The sequence below is a fragment of the Thalassophryne amazonica genome, chromosome 14 (assembly GCF_902500255.1).
Source record: "Thalassophryne amazonica chromosome 14, fThaAma1.1, whole genome shotgun sequence".
Classification (NCBI taxonomy): Eukaryota; Metazoa; Chordata; class Actinopteri; order Batrachoidiformes; family Batrachoididae; genus Thalassophryne; species Thalassophryne amazonica.
In genome coordinates, this window is record NC_047116.1 from 60,770,366 (window position 1) to 60,792,075 (window position 21,710).

At 40.6% G+C, this 21,710-nt stretch overlaps 1 protein-coding gene across 1 annotated transcript; it reads left to right on the plus strand.

The window, feature by feature from the left end:
* The first annotated feature begins 872 nt into the window (after positions 1-872).
* On the plus strand, positions 873-20,456 carry umps (uridine monophosphate synthetase). The gene is made up of 10 exons (XM_034186796.1): positions 873-1,114; positions 6,069-6,222; positions 6,396-6,520; positions 6,905-7,092; positions 7,199-7,296; positions 8,314-8,474; positions 8,556-8,673; positions 14,812-14,987; positions 15,068-15,182; positions 19,278-20,456. The coding sequence occupies exons 1-10, from the start codon at positions 965-967 to the stop codon at positions 19,454-19,456; spliced, it is 1,464 nt and encodes a 487-aa protein (XP_034042687.1). The 5' UTR covers positions 873-964; the 3' UTR covers positions 19,457-20,456.
* Positions 20,457-21,710: the final 1,254 nt, after the last annotated feature.

A 21,710-nucleotide genomic window follows, 5' to 3' on the forward strand; every position in this document is an offset into this window, starting at 1 on the left:
ACCGTCAGACCCCGTGCACACTAAATTGGCCATATCTCAGAAACTACTTGGCCTACAGCCCCTCAAACTTCAGATTTGTTGTTCTGAACAGTCTGGGAATATTTGATTAAAACTTGAAGATAATCTGAGACAAAGTGCGTGAGGCCCTCGTTGAATTGACATGGAATGACCCTTCTAAACTTTTAGTTGATAGTTATCAGGATTTTGTTTACTAGTAATTTAATTTTTTTTTTGTCTCTTGAGGACCAAAATGGAAATAAGTGTTTAGGCTTTTTTTTTATTATCCTCGGCAATTTTATATCTTGTATGTATGTATTTTATGTACTTGTATTTTATTGCCAAATAAATCAAATCAAATCAAATTCTACAAAATTGGATTGACAAAAATATTTTTTCAGTTTCACAACTAATCACTACCAATGGACACTTATTGAGTCATCAAGAATTCATTAGAAAATTTTCATTTTCTGTCTCTTTAAAGGAATTTAATCAGGTTACTATAAAGTTATCCCAGCGGGAGTGACGATGTTATGCAGAAATGTCTCACTACGATGACCGGTCCAAGATGGCTGCCGCATTTCTTGCGCATCAGCGGCGTCTACTCTTTATAATGTCTATGGCGTCAACGCCCCGCCCCCTCTGCTGCCAAGGAAAACGTGTGGTTTTGCCATTTTCCCTTCAAACTAAAAGCCTAAAGTACTGAGTTATAAATTAATGTAATTTCATGACGCACAGTTGTCAGTTTTTAAATGGTTTGAAAAAGTTATATTTTCTGTAATTTTTGAACTTCAAAAGAGGAAGACCTTGAAAACTGTAAAATCAATGAACTTTTAGAATTTTTTTATTTTGAAGACCCTGCTTTCCTGCTTCCGATGGAGAGCACGTTTTCTCCTCAGCTTTGTTTTAAACTATTTACGGCTGTGAGCGCTTCAGGTCAGGAGTTTGTACACGCGACTACGATACGATGGCCGATACATGTATTGATAGTGTAATTCTGAAGCTGTACGAAGCAAATGTGGTTAAATTTGGAGAGTACAAACTGAAGAGCGGCCTAATAAGTCCTATTTACGTCGACTTGAGGGTTTTGGTGTCTCACCCGTCGCTCATGAAGCAGGTACGACGCACGTGCTGCCCCCAACATTAAACCACACTCAATTGAATCCATCGTACGCGTGCTCAACAGAGTGACCGATCTTTTCAGTTTGGTTTTTGGAAAACGCCGTTTTCCCTGCTGAGCGTGAAGACGTCACGTCGCAGCAGTTCTAAAAGTCGCATTTAAGATTAGGCTTAAAACTTTCCTTTTTGCTAAAGCTTATAGTTAGGGTTGGATCAGGTGACCCTGAACCATCCCTTAGTTATGCTGCTATAGACTTAGACTGCTGGGGGTTTCCCATGATGCACTGAGTGTTTCTTTCTCTTTTTGCTCTGTATGCACCACTCTGCATTTAATCATTAGTGATCGATTCTCTGCTCCCCTCCACAGCATGTCTTTTTCCGGTTCTCTCCCTCAGCCCCAACCAGTCCCAGCAGAAGACTGCCCCTCCCTGAGCCTGGTTCTGCTGGAGGTTTCTTCTTGTTAAAAGGGAGTTTTTCCTTCCCACTGTCACCAAGTGTTTGCTCACAGGGGGTCGTTTTGACCGTTGGGGTTTTTACGTAATTATTGTATGGCCTTGCCTTACAATATAAAGCGCCTTGGGGCAACTGTTTGTTGTGATTTGGCACTATATAAATAAAATTGAGTGATTGATTGATTTCAACCGACTAAAGCCTAGTAGTCAAAAATCAGTACTTTTTGTCGTGAGTGGCTCCAAATCATTCTTGGATTGGTACATAGGTATATTCTTAAAATAAGCTTAAACTGAAAGTTGAATTAGTTTTCTGACATCCGAACAGGGGCGCCCACAGAGTTTTAAGGGTAGCTCCAACTTCCAGCTGTCAAAAATGAAGCCAAGCCAGAAATGCAAAAAAGTTGCATTTCCTTGAATTGCCGCTTCCATTACCCATGTTAATATAACCAATTTAAAAATAGAAAGAAACTGCTTGATACAAAAAAGGCAGAGCCTATCTGCTCATCCGCCCTTTTCAGGTTTCAAATCCTGCAAAACCTCGGAGAGGTCGCTGCGCTGCGAGATCTCAGTAACATTGAGAACTGCATTGAGATGCTCTGATCACGCTGCACTTTAACCGCTGCACGCGGACAACAGCATTAACATCGCAACATAAAACTATTTTTATATTGTGCCTAAAACTCTCATGAATATATTCTCTGGGTTTTTAGACATTGTTATTGCGTTTGTTTTATGTAAACATGCGAGAATCACACACTGTCTCTCCGTTTTTTTCAATGGGAGCTGCTGTGAGCTACAATCGCTTCCTGTCCATTGTTCAGAGGGAAAGTGAAGTTTGCTCTTTAACGTCTTGATTATTGTTCTTTACAACACTGTTTGTCCTTTTTGTTCCAGACTAATATATATAATATGTCTGAAATTCGGTTTGCCTTTATTAAATTCCACGCAGATTAAACGTAGCAGACACATTTGTTATAATTGTTTTGGCAAGTTTTCAGGGTATGCAGTCTCTTATTAACGCGATGAAAAGCATAAAAAATACATTTTTATAGTATAATATTCATTTACAATTGTCATCATGTGGATTTGACTGCAGCGACTCTCTGGCGCGCAGGGATTATGGGATGCATGAAAACTCTGGATAGCCATAATTGTGTAGTGAAATTCTATTCCTATTTTTTTTTTTTAAATAAGTCTAAGAAGTTTTTATGTCAAAACATTCTGTATAATTAGGGGCAAGGCCTCTTTGAATGACGTGTACTGTGTGCCGTCAGCCTACTTCAGACGGCTCTGGTTGCAGAGACCGCTAGCAGTGGCTGTGGTCCGACCATGTCTGTCCTTTTTGAGCATTTTAATTGTTAATATCTATAATAAGATGGTTTGTTGTGTGGTTAATTGTTCTAATGGATCATCGAATCAGCGTTTTTCCATTGAGTGAAATTTTAGTGTTATTTCATTTATATTAGCATCATTAGCAGTGTGTTTGCAGGTATCATACCTTAACTGATGTTGGTGCCACTCCAAAATAGCTGTAACACTCCAGGGTTACTGAGGCAGTAGCTTTGTCATTTTTACGTCTGCCAAGGACATTATAAAATCATCAGTGTTTATTTATTTATTTGTCTGCCTGTTAGCAGGATTATGTCAAAGCTACTGCACAGATTTTGAACTTTCACCACACATTGGTGTTGGAAGACCCCATTAAATTTTGGAAGTGATCTGGATTGTGGCTCAGGATTTCACTTTATCACCTTTAAGAGTCACATCAAAAATGCTTAAAGGATTCTCACCAAATTTGCACCACAGATAGATATTAAGTCATTGAAAACCCCATTGGATTTTGGAGGTGATCTGGATTAGATTTGGGATCAGAAAGATTCTTGAACACCATGCAAAATCAGGATCTGGATGGGATATCAAGATCAGTAAGATCGATGTTCTGGTTGCATTGTGTTCTGGAATCCCATGTCAGCAACGGAACAGTCCCTCCTACAAACCTGCCTTCACTGCACGTGTCATTTCGGAGCTCAGCAGCATCATTTCTGAGCGTTGTCTTGTTTCTGCTTCAAACTGCACTCCAGTCATCATTTATCTCAATGACAGATATCTTAAGCTTTTGTACAACAATCATTTCCACAATAAATTCAGCTTTATTTCATCATAAATGATGGGGGAAGCGATTAGAACGCAGCAACAGCACATCTGAGTTTGACGTGCTTGCGGCGTCTACGTCATTTCAGAACGTCAGTAACGACTGGCTGATTATCGCCTCATTTTCTGCTTAAAACTGACTTTGGTATAATTTAAGAGGTTTTACTTTGTCATCTGATGGTTAGTAATCCCATTATTCCGTTTGATTGCTTTGGGTGTAGACTGTCAGACTCAGAGAGTCACAGATGTGCTGCTGTCACACTGTGATTGCCCCCCCCCCATCTTGAATCACGGTGAATCACTGCCGACGTTCTGAAGTGACGCATGCGCAGTGAAGGCAGGGGGAGTGCTGAGCTCCTCACACCAGATCAGGCAGGGTCTTGCTCACGCTCCACCTCTTCATGAGTTGGCCAGGATGTAGGAGGATTAAGCCCTGTCAAGCTGTTTATAGCCACAGCAAAGGATTAAACACGTAAGTCGAAGAAGAAATGTGAATATTCTGTTTGATGTGCAATAAAACATTTTGAATATGTCCATATGACACCCAGTGATCCAAGCCATCAGCACACCGGACATGGTGTAGATAGGATCAAAACTAGTTTTCTCACACAATTATCTATGTATAGGAAGACATAAATTATATATTGTTGAATTACTTCACTGATTGCACATGATTATCAGCTGATGATAATAACAATCTGTGGTAAAAGAAACCATTTAGGGTGTACTTCTGTGAGTTATATTTGTACTTGTAGGTTGTAATTTCCCACTTATGCCCCCTGAAGTCGTAATTCTAACTCCTACGAAATTCATGTGACTTTATAAGCAGTTACATCTGTAAGAAAAGTATTTAATAGATGTTTGGACTCCCGTGTGGTGTTCTGCAGAACAGAGAAAGAAAGAGCTGTGATCATCACAGATAGCCATGCATGGTTGGTCAGAGCATTGCAAAAGCACCAAAATGATTATTGCTTTCCAAATTATCAGTCATTTGGTGGTGTTTTTCCTCTTTTTTTTCAGTGTTGTTATTCGTTGATGACATTTAAAATAAATAAATAAAATCAAGATCTGGCCTGGCAAGGGTTCTGTACGATTACCTTTATAGAGGGGAAAACTCATTTCTCACGGTGTTGACAGTAGTGCACAGTCTTCATCATGGCACATTATCACACCAGTGATGACTGTGACACCGGTGTACCGCACGTCTCTAACACCAGCATTGTTCACTTGCAGTCATATATGTAGCTGATTATATGTAGATTTTTCTCACTCATTTGATGATCACCTGAATGTGAGCATCATTAGCATAAGAAAAAGGTGCATGCACTGCAAACCCTACGGAAGCGCATTGCTTCCACTAGAATTAAAAAAAAAAACTTTAACACCTTATCTCGTAATTACGAGAAAATTATACCGTAATTATTAGATAATGTGCAGAAAAAGTTCTTCCATCATCCATCCATTTTCTTCCGCTTTATCCGGAGTCGGGTCGCGGGGGCAGCAGCTCAAGCAAAGCCGCCCAGACCTCCCGATCCACACACACCTCCCCCAGCTCCTCCGGGGGAACCCCAAGGAGTTCCCAAGCCAGCTGAGAGATGTAGTCCCTCCAGCATGTCCTGGGTCTTCCCCGGGGCCTCCTCCCAATGGGACGTGCCCGGAACACCTCTCTAGCGAGGCGTCCAGTACTAATCAGTGGGCAGTGGTCGTGCTATCGCATTCAGTCTTCTTTTACTACCTTTTCGCTTTGAGACATTGGGAAATAGTGATGTTTCTTAAAAAATGAGGATGATATTAATATTAGTATGTCAACACTGTGCAGTCATCTCAGGTCGTTGGGATTGTTCAGGCGGAATACCCAGTCCGACATGCTGAATGTCGCTCTATTTCTGCAGGAGCTGTTGAACCGATACAGGATGCTTCATGGATACAAATTCATGCATTTGAAATGCATCCAAGCTGGTTTGGTAGTGACTCAGACAACTGTGCAGCACCTGCTAAAAATCCTAGATCCTCAAGGAGTACAGCTGAGGCAACGAAACTGAAGAAGTGGTTAATGTGGCACCTTTCCTGGTCTCATAAGTGATCTTTTCTCATAATAACGAGATCCTCTTGTTGTAATTATGGGATCTTTTGTCATAATTAGTAATTACGAAATATTGATGTCGTAATTACGAGAAAATGCTCTCATAATTATGAGATGAGGTGTCTTTTTTTATCCAGTGAATGTGATGCACTTCTGTAAAACCCGGCTCCTCTTGGCATTTTAGCAACTAAGAGTTCAGGTTTTTTTTTCTTTCGACAGGAAGTTGTTGCCTTGGTTAGTGAATGTATGTCTGTTTTTGATTGCAGGTGTCAGGTCTGATGTACCAGCGGGCACAGGACGAAGAACTGAAGTTTGACTCCGTGTGTGGCGTTCCATACACAGCACTGCCGCTAGCTACAATTATCTGTGCTACGAATGAATTGCCCATGCTCATCAGGCGAAAGGAGGCCAAAGACTATGGTGAATGTCTTAGAAGTGTTTGACATTATTGTTATAGTTGTGCAGGTTTCCTGCGTAAGCTTGTTCAACTCAGTCAGTGGCATCACTGCTGTTTCAGTGTAAAAAGGACGACCCTAGGTTAAAATAAGTTTCCACCTCTTAGATGAATGTTCTTCTTTTTGTAACTCTCCTAGGAACTAAGAAAATGTTGGAGGGCTCGTTTTCTGAAGGTGATACCTGTTTGGTCATTGAGGACACGGTGACCAGCGGTTCCAGCATTCTGGAGACTGCAGACCTGCTACACAAGCATGGACTTCAGGTGGAGTATTGACATACTTACATTCGAGATAATACTGAAATTAAAGGTGGTTCAGTGTTAATTACAGTGTTCCACACAGCTTCACAGCAGAAGGTTCTGTGTTTGAATGCTTCAGTGACATTTGTGTGTAGGAATCTGAACTCTCTATGGATTCCCTCCTCCAGTCCACTCACAGTTAGACGTGCACAAAAATTACCAACTCAATAAAGTGCATACCTTTGTAAACTCCAAAAACTTTGAAAGTTCCCTTCTAGCTGTTGGAACCCTGCAAAAACGTCTTCTGTGCGAAGTTATTTTTTATCAGCATTAAAACTGCCCATAGTGCAGGCAGATTCCTTTTGAATGGTGTTTGTGTGTGTGTGTGTGTGTGTGTGTGAAATAAAGGTGACAGATGCCATAGTACTAATTGATCGGGAGCAAGGTGCTGTTGACATGTTGGCGTCTCGAGGAATTAAGCTTCATCCGGTCATCTCCATGTTTAAACTGCTCAACGTGCTGCAAGCAGCTGAATGCATCGATGCCCAAACCTCACAGAATGTCCGCAAGTTCATCTTGGACAATAACAAATTCAGGTACATTTGGAAACATGACACATTGTTTATTGGGATGTGGTTAAAGTCTTTTGGTTTACATATGTTTGTGTTGTACTAAATTCCAATTTTAATTGTGTCTTCCAGCCCTGAGGAAACATGGCTGCAGTGATGTTCTTGCTGCCAAACAACCACGTATAGATCAGAATGAGGAGCTGAGCTACGCAGCCAGAGCCGCGCTGCCAAGTATGTCCATCTCTGCATTCATGTATTTTGTTAATTAATGATCGTGTACACAAGTATTACACATTTTGATTTTCAAATATGCCATTACGTAAGTGTATTTTATTGTCAGTTATTTTATGCAAAAAAGAAAAAAAATCTGAACCCTTGCTTATTTGGGATTTCACGCCTCTGTTGTGACTATTGTCAGTTAAATACAACCCACTCCCTAAATTGAACAACAGGTGGAACAGCCCATTCAGACAGACAGCCAAAAGTCTGCACTTCACATTACCTGTAGTGTCATTATGGTCCCTGTTCTGAGAGAATGTGAATCTGCAGTAATTTTTTACAAAATAAATCATTTCTAATAATAATCTATATCATAATTCTCTAAGGCCAAAATCTACATAAAACTCAAGAAAACACACAGTTTATTTTTGATGCAACATGTAAAATTACTTGAAATCTGTCTGGGTGCTTGCTATTCAGGACACATGGGGGTTCCATGGTGTCATGGGTCTAGTTATGTGCAACACCAGTGCATGCTCCTAGACTTGACTTAATAGAAAGCTTACCTTCTCTGGAACAAAATGATCCCAAGCACTATATTTTCTCAGTGAAAAGCCAATGAGAGGGCTTTAAATTTTAACGTCCTTTGCTGTAATTTGGCAGTAGATGAGCAGAGGATTTGATTGACTGTTTTGGTTAGTTGTGGCAGCAGGCATGGTCTTCCTTGGGTGATACAGATGTCCCTTTCTAGAACAGGAAAAGAGAGAAATCTGATGAATGAGGAGGATTTTTCTTTTTGTGGAAACTGTGATTTTGCACTGTTTCAGATGACTGTGCAAATGGTTGGCGTAATAACCTTCAGCCTTCATCTCTTTGGTCATGAGTAAAAGCTGGTAAAGCCAACATGAAGATTTCTGTGGAACATTGTATGTATTTGGACCTTACCCCTGTGAAGTGCGGTGGGGCGGCTTACATTATGCTGATTTGGGGCTATATATAAAAATTGAATTCCCCTCTTCCTGTCTGCAGACATTCACCCTTTGGCATCAAAGCTGCTGAAGATCATGGATGAGAAGCACTCGAACCTTTGTTTGTCTGCTGATGTGACCAGTACTAATGAGCTGCTCCAGCTAGTGGACAGTTTAGGTCCAAAGATCTGCATGTTAAAGACTCATGTCGACATACTAAAGGTATTTGAGAAAACTGCTTGTAGTTTACACAGTGATGTTATCAGGATGAACCAGCTAATGTTACAGTTATGCTGCTAACAGGACTATAATGCAGCATTCAACCAGACACTGCAGGCTTTGGCTGAGCAGCACAACTTCCTCATCTTTGAAGATCGCAAGTTTGCGGACATTGGAAACACGGTTAAGCACCAGTATGAAGGTGAGAAAATGGATGTAGTTTAGGTAATGTTTGACTTAAGGGTTTATTTTTTTTAAGTCAGTATGCGGAAGATAAGGGTTTGGGGTTTGCTTTCTTTTCCTGCCAGCGTGCCTGTAATTATTGTTGCAGTATTACTTGCTATTCCATGACTGTCCTCCAGGTGCTGTAGGTTGACAAGTAAAGGAATTACCATTGATCATTTACAATCAGCTCTGCTCCTGGAGATCACCTGCCATGCATGTTTTCCAATTTTCCCTGATCCACCCACAGATGGGTTTAAAAAAACAGTTTTGGTCTCTACAGCTAATTTCTTCATTCATGATAACTCTGTGGGATGAATGAATTACACACACACACACATAATAGCCAAGTGGCCTTTGTGTGCATGCATGTGTGTATATGGCTTTGATCACACAGAAACCAGCGAGAACTAACATTTGCCGTTTGGTATGCCTACGTATTTTGCCTCAAGGATGAACGCTGTGAAAACAGAAACTTGATGGGACTAATACAACCCCTGGCAATAATTATGGAATCACCAGCCTCGGAGGATGTTCATTCAGTTGTTTAATTTTGTAGAAAAAAAGCAGATCACAGACATGACACAACTAAAGTCATTTCAGATGTCAACTTTCTGGCTTTAAGAAACACTATAAGAAATCAGGAAAAAAAATTGTGGCAGTCAGTAACGGTTACTTTTTTAGACCAAGCAGAGGGAAAAAAATATGGACTTACTCAATTCTGAGGAATAAATTATGGAATCACCCTGTAAATTTTCATCCCCAAAACTAACACCTGCATCAAATCAGATTTGCTTGTTAGTCTGCATCTAAAAAGGAGTGATCACACCTTGGAGAGCTGTTGCACCAAGTGGACTGACATGAATCATGGCTCCAACACGAGAGGTGTCAGTTGAAACAAAGGAGAGGATTATCAAACTCTTAAGAGGGTAAATCATCACGCAATGTTGCAAAAGATGTTGGTTGTTCACAGTCAGCTGTGTCTAAACTCTGGACCAAATACAAACAGCATGGGAAGGTTTGTTAAAGGCAAACATACTGGTAGACCAAGGTAGACATCAAAGCGTCAAGACAGAAAACTTAAAGCAATATGTCTCAAAAATCGAAAATGCACAACAAAACAAATGAGGAACGAAGTCAACGTCTGTGACCGAACTGTAAGAAACGGCCTAAAGGAAATGGGATTTACATACAGAAAAGCTAAACGAAAGCCATCATTAACACCTAAACAGAAAAAAACAAGGTTACAATGGGCTAAGGAAAAGCAATCGTGAAAATAAGAACCCCAGGTTTCTTTTCAGCACTGTAGCCAGGCTGACAAAGAGTCAGAGCTCTATTGAGCTGAGTATTCCATTAACTTTAACTAGTAATGACTTCATGACTTTCTTTGCTAACAAAATTTTAACTATTAGAGAAAAAATTACTCATAACCATCCCAAAGACGTATCGTTATCTTTGGCTGCTTTCAGTGATGCCGGTATTTGGTTAGACTCTTTCTCTCCGATTGTTCTGTCTGAGTTATTTTCATTAGTTACTTCATCCAAACCATCAACATGTTTATTAGACCCCATTCCTACCAGGCTGCTCAAGGAAGCCCTACCATTATTTAATGCTTCGATCTTAAATATGATCAATCTATCTTTGTTAGTTGGCTATGTACCACAGGCTTTTAAGGTGGCAGTAATTAAACCATTACTTAAAAAGCCATCACTTGACCCAGCTATCTTAGCTAATTATAGGCCAATCTCCAACCTTCCTTTTCTCTCAAAAATTCTTGAAAGGGTAGTTGTAAAACAGCTAACTGATCATCTGCAGAGGAATGGTCTATTTGAAGAGTTTCAGTCAGGTTTTAGAATTCATCATAGTACAGAAACAGCATTAGTGAAGGTTACAGATGATCTTCTTATGGCCTCGGACAGTGGACTCATCTCTGTGCTTGTTCTGTTAGACCTCAGTGCTGCTTTTGATACTGTTGACCATAACATTTTATTACAGAGATTAGAGCATGCCATAGGTATTAAAGGCACTGCGCTGCGGTGGTTTGAATCATATTTGTCTAATAGATTACAATTTGTTCATGTAAATGGGGAATCTTCTTCACAGACTAAAGTTAATTATGGAGTTCCACAAGATTCTGTGCTAGGACCAATTTTATTCACTTTATACATGCTTCCCTTAGGCAGTATTATTAGACGGTATTGCTTAAATTTTCATTGTTACGCAGATGATACCCAGCTTTATCTATCCATGAAGCCAGAGGACACACACCAATTAGCTAAACTGCAGGATTGTCTTACAGACATAAAGACATGGATGACCTCTAATTTCCTGCTTTTAAACTCAGATAAAACTGAAGTTATTGTACTTGGCCCCACAAATCTTAGAAACATGGTGTCTAACCAGATCCTTACTCTGGATGGCATTACCCTGACCTCTAGTAATACTGTGAGAAATCTTGGAGTCATTTTTGATCAGGATATGTCATTCAAAGCGCATATTAAACAAATATGTAGGACTGCTTTTTTGCATTTACGCAATATCTCTAAAATCAGAAAGGTCTTGTCTCAGAGTGATGCTGAAAAACTAATTCATGCATTTATTTCCTCTAGGCTGGACTATTGTAATTCATTATTATCAGGTTGTCCTAAAAGTTCCCTAAAAAGCCTTCAGTTAATTCAAAATGCTGCAGCTAGAGTACTGACGGGGACTAGAAGGAGAGAGCATATCTCACCCATATTGGCCTCTCTTCATTGGCTTCCTGTTAATTCTAGAATAGAATTTAAAATTCTTCTTCTTACTTATAAGGTTTTGAATAATCAGGTCCGATCTTATCTTAGGGACCTCGTAGTACCATATCACCCCAATAGAGCGCTTCGCTCTCAGACTGCAGGCTTACTTGTAGTTCCTAGGGTTTGTAAGAGTAGAATGGGAGGCAGAGCCTTCAGCTTTCAGGCTCCTCTCCTGTGGAACCAGCTCCCAGTTCAGATCAGGGAGACAGACACCCTCTCTACTTTTAAGATTAGGCTTAAAACTTTCCTTTTTGCTAAAGCTTATAGTTAGGGCTGGATCAGGTGACCCTGAACCATCCCTTAGTTATGCTGCTATAGACGTAGACTGCTGGGGGGTTCCCATGATGCACTGTTTCTTTCTCTTTTTGCTCTGTATGCACCACTCTGCATTTAATCATTAGTGATCGATCTCTGCTCCCCTCCACAGCATGTCTTTTTCCTGGTTCTCTCCCTCAGCCCCAACCAGTCCCAGCAGAAGACTGCCCCTCCCTGAGCCTGGTTCTGCTGGAGGTTTCTTCCTGTTAAAAGGGAGTTTTTCCTTCCCACTGTAGCCAAGTGCTTGCTCACAGGGGGTCGTTTTGACCGTTGGGGTTTTACATAATTATTGTATGGCCTTGCCTTACAATATAAAGCGCCTTGGGGCAACTGTTTGTTGTGATTTGGCGCTATATAAAAAAATTGATTGATTGAAATTGATTGACTGTGGATGACTGGATGAAAGTCATATTCAGTGATGAATCTCGAATCTGCATTGGGCAAGGTGATGATGCTGGAACTTTTGTTTGGTGCCGTTCTAGTGAGATTTATAAAGATGACTGCCTGAAGAGAACATGTAAATTTCCACAATCATTGATGATAATGGGGCTGCATGTCAGGTAAAGGCACTGGGGAGATGGCTGTCATTACGTCATCAATAAATGCACAAGTTTATGTTGATATTTTGGACACTTATCCCATCAATTGAAAGGATGTTTGGGGATGATGAAATCATTTTTCAAGATGATAATGCATCTTGCCATAGAGCCAAAACTGTGAAAACATTCCTTGCAAAAAGACACATAGGGTCAATGTCATGGCCTGCAAATAGTCCGGATCTTAATCCAATTGAAAATCTTTGGTGGAAGTTGAAGAAAATGGTCCATGACAAGGCTCCAACCTGCAAAGCTGATCTGGCAACAGCAGTCAGAGAAAGTTGGAGCCAGATTGATGAAGAGTACTGTTTGTCACTCATTAAGTCCATGCCTCAGAGACTGCAAGCTGTTATAAAAGCCAGAGGTGGTGCAACAAAATACTAGTGATGTGTTGGAGCGTTCTTTTGTTTTTCATGATTCCATAATTTTTTCCTCAGAATTGAGTGATTCCATTTTTTTTTTCCCTCTGCTTGGTCTGAAAAAGTAACCGTTACTGACTGCCACAATTTTTTTTCTTGATTTCTTATAGTGTTTCTTAAAGCCACAAAGTTGCCATTTTAAATGACTTTAGTTTTGTGTCATGTCTGTGATCTGCTTTTTTCTACAAAATTAAACAACTGAATGAACATCCTCCGAGGCCGGTGATTCCATAATTTTTGCCAGGGGTTGTATTTTTGGAGAAATCACGGATATTAGCTAACGTTGCTAATTACATTCTGGACTCACATGACATTCCACCAGGGGTGGTAAATCATCTTTATATTAAAAGCGAGAGTGCGTGCATGCGTGATTTTATTCAGTAAGTTCAATCTAAGTACATAATATAACTGTAAATACATTAAAAATACATGGTTGACACAAGAAAGTTAAAAATGCCTATATCCATTGTGGTCCTTTTAAAAATCAAATGACAAAATAGAAGTAATAATAAAATACTTACACAAGTAAGGTTCGACCTTACTTGCATAAAGCACCTTGAAGCAACTTTGTTGTGATTTGGCGCTATATAAATGAAATAAAATGAATTGAAAATATTTTAATAATAGTGTGTATGTGATAACAAGAACCTAAACAATTTCTACATACATTAAGACAGTAAATTAATGTTAAAAAAATTACATAATTAACAGGAAATAAACGGGTTGAGTTCCACTTCTAAAAATTGTTGAGGTCTAAGGTTCTAAAAACATTCTGGACTTGCACACCATTCTGACTTTGCACAATTTATTAATCACCCTTTAAAAATGTCAGCTACCTATTCTATAAACACTACCCAATCTAGAGCCCGTGGATCCCCACGGGTAACACGCTAGTAAATGTATAGTTATTCATCAGTTTAATCTATTTTAAGCCATAAAGTCGAGGGGTGGTCACTTTAAGGGAGAGCTGTGCCGGCGAGAAGATTCTAGGGTCCTGCTATCACTGGCTGCTAGCTGCTGTGGAGTTGACAGCATTTCTCCTTTCTGACCTATCTATTACAAATATCTGCAATAATGGCTTACAGTGCCATCAACTATAGCAGTGGACCATCTAAGAAATTGGTGCTTGAGTGAAATATTTGTATGTCAGCACTGTTGGCACTAATTAACAGTTTTCGGTAGCTTGGTCACATTCGGACCACTGATGGTTCATCTGTTACAGAAGCAATAAACCAGACATACATTTTAATACCCACCCTAAGCACCTGCCATGAAAACACACTCATACTGCAAAAACATGCTTTAATCAAACACTGGAACCAAACTGAGACTAACTTTAGTTCCAGTGTTTGATTAAAGCATATTTTTGGCATCTTAGCTCCACCTTGTTACCCATTTCAAGGTTCGGCTTTTGACTTTTTAGATACTGAGTGGCTGTTCACTCTCTCATTTGAGTTATTAAAGTGTTATGTGCCAGCACACTCCCTGTGTTGAGAGGGAGCGGGTTTGTTGTGTGCATCAAAGATAAAGATGACGGTGGAGGTAAATCTTTCTCATATTGTGCATTGACTTTGAAGAACGGTTTGGCAGTTAGTGTGGCAGTCGATGTCTGTTGAGATATTTAAGGCCAAACATAAGATTGACTTTTTTGAAGGCATATAACTTTTGAGGGTTGTGAAGTATGGTTTAGATATATATGTTCTGATGTCCTCACTTGTAGTTTTTGATTTTAATGTTTTAAGCTTATATGTTGTGTACGTTTTTATGGTTTAACATCCTATGGGCTCAGTTTTACAGCGCTTTGAATTCTCTGAAAGTGCTTTACAAATAAATACTATTATTTATTGGTTGGCTGGGAACTAAGCACTTCCAAGATGGTGACATTTGGAACTGCCCAGTTTGGGCTTCAAACCAGCTTTTCAGAAAACCTGTGGATGATGTCACGGAGGGTTTTCCCAGGATATATGTAGTCTGTGGTATTAACGTATACATTTTTCAGGTGGCATGTACCAGATCTCCTCGTGGTCACACATTGTAAACGCTCATGTGGTGCCTGGGCCTGGAGTGGTGAAGGGTCTGAGTGTTGTCGGAAAGCCTTTGGACCGAGGCTGCTTGCTCATAGCACAGATGAGCTGTGAAGGCTCGCTGGCCACTGGGGATTACACAAAGGCAGCAGTAAGCATTTCTCTTTTAACACAGATGTAGCCGTTCATGACTTTGGGCTTATAGGTTCGTACTTGCTGTTTGTGTTACAGCTGAAGATGGCAGAGGATCAGTCTGACTTTGTGATCGGCTTTATCTGTGGCTCTAAGGTCAGCAACAGACCAGAGTTCCTTCACATGACTCCTGGAGTACAGATGCAGACTGGAGGTGAAGTGATTGCTTATTGATTTAGAATTCCAATTTTCTTTAATCAGCATTTGGTTAGATTTTAGTCATTATTGAGCTTTAATTTCGGCAGTCCAACAATGTGATACTAAATAATAGAATACCATCTTCATTGTTGTCTAAATTTCAGGCAATGGGCTTGGAAAGTCTTATACTCAGGGGTGCACATAACTGGTACTCATGGTGCTCGTGTGTGCTAAACATCATTGATGCCCAGCAGAGGGAAACACTTTACCTACAATCTGTCATTGCTTTCCTCTTATGAAGCACTTTCCTTGTGTTTCTGCTGCACATCATTTATTTTTAGCATGCACAAGCACCATGAGTACCAGTTATGTGCATGTCTGCTTATACTCGCATTACTTTGGGTTTAGTGGGCTGGATACAAGCTAACTCTCACGTAGCTTGGTGTATGTTCTGTGGTCAGTCGCTGCCGTGAATACTCACTAACCAACTCCTTTCAAACTTGAATTGTGTTGTTTTGTTGATGTTACAACCACCAGAATGTCCCGTATACTGGGTGACTATTTCTCACGAGCCACACTCAGGTAAAATAAATTCTGGCAATATCAAATAATTAATGCCAATAAAAGGTGTTAATTATTTGATATTGCCAGAAGGATGTCAGTTTTGTGACTTTTTTCAGTCACAAGACTGCTGTCCAGTTACAAGAAGTCACTTTCACTTAGAGTTATGATCCAAAAATGGCCTCTGCTCCTCGTCACTCTCACTGACTCTCACTGGGGATTGAGGCTGGTCACAGTGGGGTCTCCTTGGTTGGAAAAAAGATCCCTCTTGGTCACCATTACTCCCCATCGGTCTCCAACAGGTGTGCGAGTGTATTGAACTGTTCAAAACACTTTCACACGTAGTACGACCAGTTAACAGATACATGGGTCTCACAGTCGGTCTTGATAAACTCTCACGTCTCAACTCACTCTCAACTTGATCCTGTGGGTTTGTAATAGACTCTCAATTGACTCTGCATGGGGTTGCATCAGTGATCGTGGATATTAGCATATTTTTCATTTGCACAATTCAGTCGCAATGCAAGCTTGGTGTAAACGCAAATCACAGATGACAATGGAGACCAGCAAAGACTTATGAGAGTTGACAAAATGTCATGATCTAAGTTAATGTGTTACAAACGTTCTGCCTGAGGTGTGCTGTCTGGTTGATGATTGAATCAGCTAAATGAGTTGGTAAAAACAAAATGCACACAAAAGCTCAAACCGACTGTGCACTGCAAAAAAAAAAATCAGATTATTATTATTTTTTGCTTTAATCCCTGCAGTTCTACACTATGTTTAATTGATCAGCCAATATATGTTCAGTGTTTGTAATGTAGGCAGATCATTTTTGACTTGGTCATTTTAAAAATAGCTTTATGCCAATTAAGCTCTAACCCAGTAGCTCACAATATTAAATTAAACTTCTTCATGCTGCCAATATTTCTAAAAAATTTTAATGAAATCAAATCTATAATCACTGTTACTAGTCAACAAAATGAAAACATAATTCATGTGATCATGGTCAGAATGAGAAAAAAGGCCTGTATTCGCGCGTCAGAGCGCCCTGGGTGTTCTGCGCAAAATTCTACTCTTAGTGGGGGTGGGTGTTTGCACAAGCTCGGCCAAATATGGTTGTCGGACTGCGCATTTGAATAAAATATGTGGTTTCAGCGTGCACTGGGGCGGTTTGCAGCCGAGTGTGAAGTGTCCGGGATGAAAATCAGCACCTCCAAATCCGAGGCCATGGTTCTCGATCGGAAAAAGGTGCTTTGCCCTCTTCAGGTCGGTGGACTGTCCTTGCCTCAAGTGGAGGAGTTTAAGTATCTCGGGGTCTTGTTCACGAGTGAGGGACGGATGGAGCGTGAGATTGATAGACGGATCAGTGCAGCATCTGCAGTGATGCGGTCGCTGTATCGGACCGTCGTGGTGAAGAGAGAGCTGAGTAGGGGGGCAAAGCTCTCGATTTACCGATCAATCTACGTTCCGATCCTCACCTATGGTCATGAGGTTTGGCTCATGACCGAAAGATCGAGATCGCGAGTACAAGCAGCCGAGATGAGTTTCCTCCGCAGGGTGGCTGGGCGCTCCCTTAGAGATAGGGTGAGGAGCTCGGTCACTCGGGAGGAGCTCGGAGTTGAGCCGCTGCTCCTCCACGTCGAAAGGAGTCAGTTGAGGTGGCTCGGGCATCTCTTCCGGATGCCCCCTGGACGCCTCGTTGGAGAGGTGTTCCGGGCACGTCCCATTGGGAGGAGGCCCGGTGGAAGACCCAGGACACACTGGAGGGACTACATCTCTCAGCTGGCTTGGTTAGTTCTTAGTGTTCACCACACGGACAATAATTTACTTCACTGAAACATTTTGGACAGTGTTTATATTAAAGCAGAAAACTCATGTAAACTTCGAAAAATTCCTACCTGTTTTAGTTCCAGGTGATTCTGCAGTTAAATAATCCACGTGATTCCCGCTTGTTAAGATAAAAAAAAAAAATCCATGTTTTTCCCATCAGCCTTTCACTGACAACAGTGGAACATCCAGGCTGTCTCCGACTGTCGACAGGTGATGTCAGTTTTCTCCGTGTTCAGGTCCAGAAGTGCTCCTGTGTTTGCGCTGTCCCGCTCTGACTGCCAAAGTATTTAAATATTTTGTCTATTGGCAAATTCGTCAGTCTCCCATGGAGTTGGTGCGCTAATGGACAGACAGCATCACATTTCCACTGAGAATCTGCAACAACCAGAAGCATTCTCCCAGTTTATTGAAGTTCTGGATTTTAGGTGGTCTGAAAGCATGACGTAATGTTTCTTCACTTTTTGTGTGCCTACGCCTCCTTGCAGAGAGGAGAGGGAGATAGAAATGGGAGAAAAAGGGAGAAGCAGTGAAGAAAAAGAGAGCGAGACAGAGAGAGCGCTCTCCTATGCTGTGTTGGTCTTTTCTCGGGTGGTGCTAGAGTTTGGTGAGTCAGAAAGCCAAAGTGATCCATCAGACAGCTGCAGAAAAAAAAAAATTAAAAACCAAGCAGAGCACAAACCGGCGTATAATGGGGCAGGCAGCATTTAAGGTCTCTGCCTCATCACCGTTTAAAGTTTTGAACATGCACAAAGCTTTGGCGAACTTTGCAGACATCAGCGGACAAGGAACTCATTTTGCAGATGTAAAAAATGACTTGACGGGTAAAGACAAACTGAAATTAGCTCCTGCACCGTGTTGTTGGGGCTTGTACAAAGCTAGCCATTGTCACAGAACACTTCTTGTTTTTTCCACGACAACAAGAGCACAGGTCAAACTGATGATGTCATCACAAGTCAGACTGAAAAATCATTGTGAAAATTTCAAGTGGGCATTTAACCAACTTTCCTCAAAAAAGGGGGTGGGCTGATGCTCCACCCTGGGCAATTATGGTATCTTAATGGTTTCTGTGAAGGGTCTCAGTTGTCCAGGTGGTTTCCATAGTAGAGAAGCTTGAATCTTCGACTGGACTGGGTTGCTTGACACGAGGACATTTCGCTTCTATTCGCAGAAGCTTCCTCAGCTAAATTTCTCGCTCTGGTAGTCTGACTTCTGTCTTGACTCTTGTAGAAAAGAACGTTCTTCTCTACAAGAGTCAAGAGAGGAGTCAGTCTACCAGAGCGAGAAATTTAGCTGAGGAAGCTTCTGCGAATAGAAGCGAAACGTCCTCGCATCAAGCAACCCAGTCCAGTCGAAGATTCAAGCTTCTCTACTATGGTAACTTAATGGATTTATTGTATTTTTATTTGATAGTATTGGCATGAAGCTAATTTGTTCCATCACTTTTGGGACTTTAAAACTGGTGTGTGTATCAGTGAGATAATGCTTTCTGTATGATTTATTTAAAAGATTCACAGCTGTCAGTTGTCCCAACACAACAAATATGTCTTAAGTCCCTCCTCCCCAACCCCCTATGTTAAAATGAAAATTTCCAGTCTGATCATTTTTGGTGTAATGATTTCGCTTCACCACAGGGTGGTGATGTTCAATAAATAGCAGCTCCTGTGCATTTGACTTAGTCCTCAGAAGTAACTGTCCATCTCCTAACATTTTCTTTCTACAGGAGATTCATTGTGCCAGCAGTACAGCAGCCCAGAGGAAGTTATTTTTAACAGAGGTTCTGACATCATCATCGTTGGTCGTGGTATCTTAGAAGCCCCTGACAGGCTGATGGCTGCTGAGACATACAAGAAGTCTGGCTGGGACGCTTACATGAAAAGACTGGGCCAGACTGGCCAGTAAAAGATGACTGGCCAAATGATGAATTAAACTTCTCGGGATCCCTGGAAGTCAGAGGATGTGGGACATTCCCAAAACACAAATATTCACATGTAGTGGGCTAGCAGTTATACAACACCAAAATAGATCCTTGTCATTTCATTTGTGGATTGGTATTGCTTTGCTGTTTCATTGTATTGAAAAATAATCAGTTACACGATTTAAGTCTTTAATCAAGCCATTTGGTTCATTTAGGCTTCATACATTTCCTGCCATTGCATGATTACACTAGCTTCTTGTAAAAATGCATCCAAAATATGAGGAAGCTATTGAAAGCATGTGAACTTCCCTTGAATTTGATCTATTTAGGGGTCATATAAAGTAAATAATTGTTTTCCATTCGTGCAATGAAAAGAATGTTTTCATTCATTGAAAGATGGGATGTGCCGTCTTTCACCTTTCAAATACTTGTACCATTGCACTCATTTATTATTTGTATATATTATTATTACTGTATTATCATTCTGTAGAATGATAAATGCCCCCCCCCCAACAAAAGACACGGTAGGTCTGCAAACATGCCAGTAATTGCTCTTAAGTCCCAGTATTTTGCTGTCAACATTTGATTTTACAATGTGAACAGACATGGCAACATTTCAAAAAACGCTTTGATGAGGGGATGTATGGTGAGCCTTTGTAGCTCGCATCATTGAGGCATTTGTATGTTGTAATGCATTTATTTCTCAGGCTGAGAGATCCAACCATGTAGTACAGAACCTGGTGACAGAACTTGAAGTAACCGTTTATGACCACATTGTCTAACACGGTCCTGAAATGATTACTCTGTCCCAGAGCGCTGCCTGTTTCCACTGTGGCCTTACCTGTTTGTATCAGTGGAATTCTTGTTGATTTAATGAGCAAAATTTTTTCTCACAGGGATTCCCATTTTCTGTGGCCCACCAGTTTCTTTTCATGGTGATGTAATAAAAACTGAGGTTAAAACTCAGATTAAAAATGTTGCAAGAGTCTGTGTAAATGTGAAGCACAAACAGCGCATACCTCTGCCAAGGCCACATAATGCTTAAAACTTATGGAGCCAAAATATGTTCTGGATCAAATTCATTCTCTAAGACATTTTTCAGTTACTCATCAAATTTGATCAACTTGTTCTTGCAAAATTTTTTGAATTAAATGTTGCTTTGTGACAAACATTTTGATGGGTCTCAGTTCGCAAATACATTCTGTTTCACCTCCAAAATCGAATTACTTATTTTTCAGAACATTATCTTTCTGCCCATCAATTTGAATTGAAATCCGTTCTTCACTTTTGAGTTATCCTGCAAAGGTGAAAACATTAACTCCTTGGGGGAGTTAATCATGTTTAAGTGTATAGATTGTACTTTATACAAAGGTGTACATACTTTGTAATTCAAAAGGATCATGAGTCCACTTGTTTGACTAACTTTAGGGGTAGGGGGTGATTACAGTGATAATACAGTGATTTGTTAAGGGATCCTGAAATATTACTGCGATGGACATCTCAGGAAAATAGCCATTATTATGTGTACAAACCACCCTGCACTTTAGGTTTCAAAATCTTTTTTTACCTCGATTTGGCCAAAGCTGAGTTCCACTTTGCCGCAATCACTTGTAAAATGTCAGTGTGCTATGACATGATCACCTGCAGTCTGCAGAAACTAATGAAAATTCAGCCTCACATCATTAGAATATATATACACACTCAACAAAAATATAAACATAACACTTTTGGTTTTGCTCCCATTTTGTATGAGATGAACTCAAAAGCTCTAAAACTTTTTCCACATACATATCACCATTTTCCTCAAATATTGTTCACAAACCAGTCTAAATCTGTGATAGTGAGCACTTCTCCTTTGCTGAGATAATCCATCCCACCTCACAGGTGTGCCATATCAAGATGCTGATTAGACACCATGATTAGTGCACAGGTGTGCCTTAGACTGCTGCAGTTTTACCACAGCACAATGCCACAGATGTCGCAAGATTTGAGGGAGCGTGCAATTGGCATGCTGACAGCAGGAATGTCAGCCAGAGCTATTACTCGTGTATTGAACATTCATTTCTCTACCATAAGCCGTCTCCAAAGGCGTTTCAGAGAATTTGGCAGTACATCCAACCAGCCTCACAACCGCAGACCACGTGTAACCACACCAGCCCAGGACCTCCACATCCAGCATGTTCACCTCCAAGATCGTCTGAGACCAGCCACTCGGACAGCTGCTGAAACAGTCGGTTT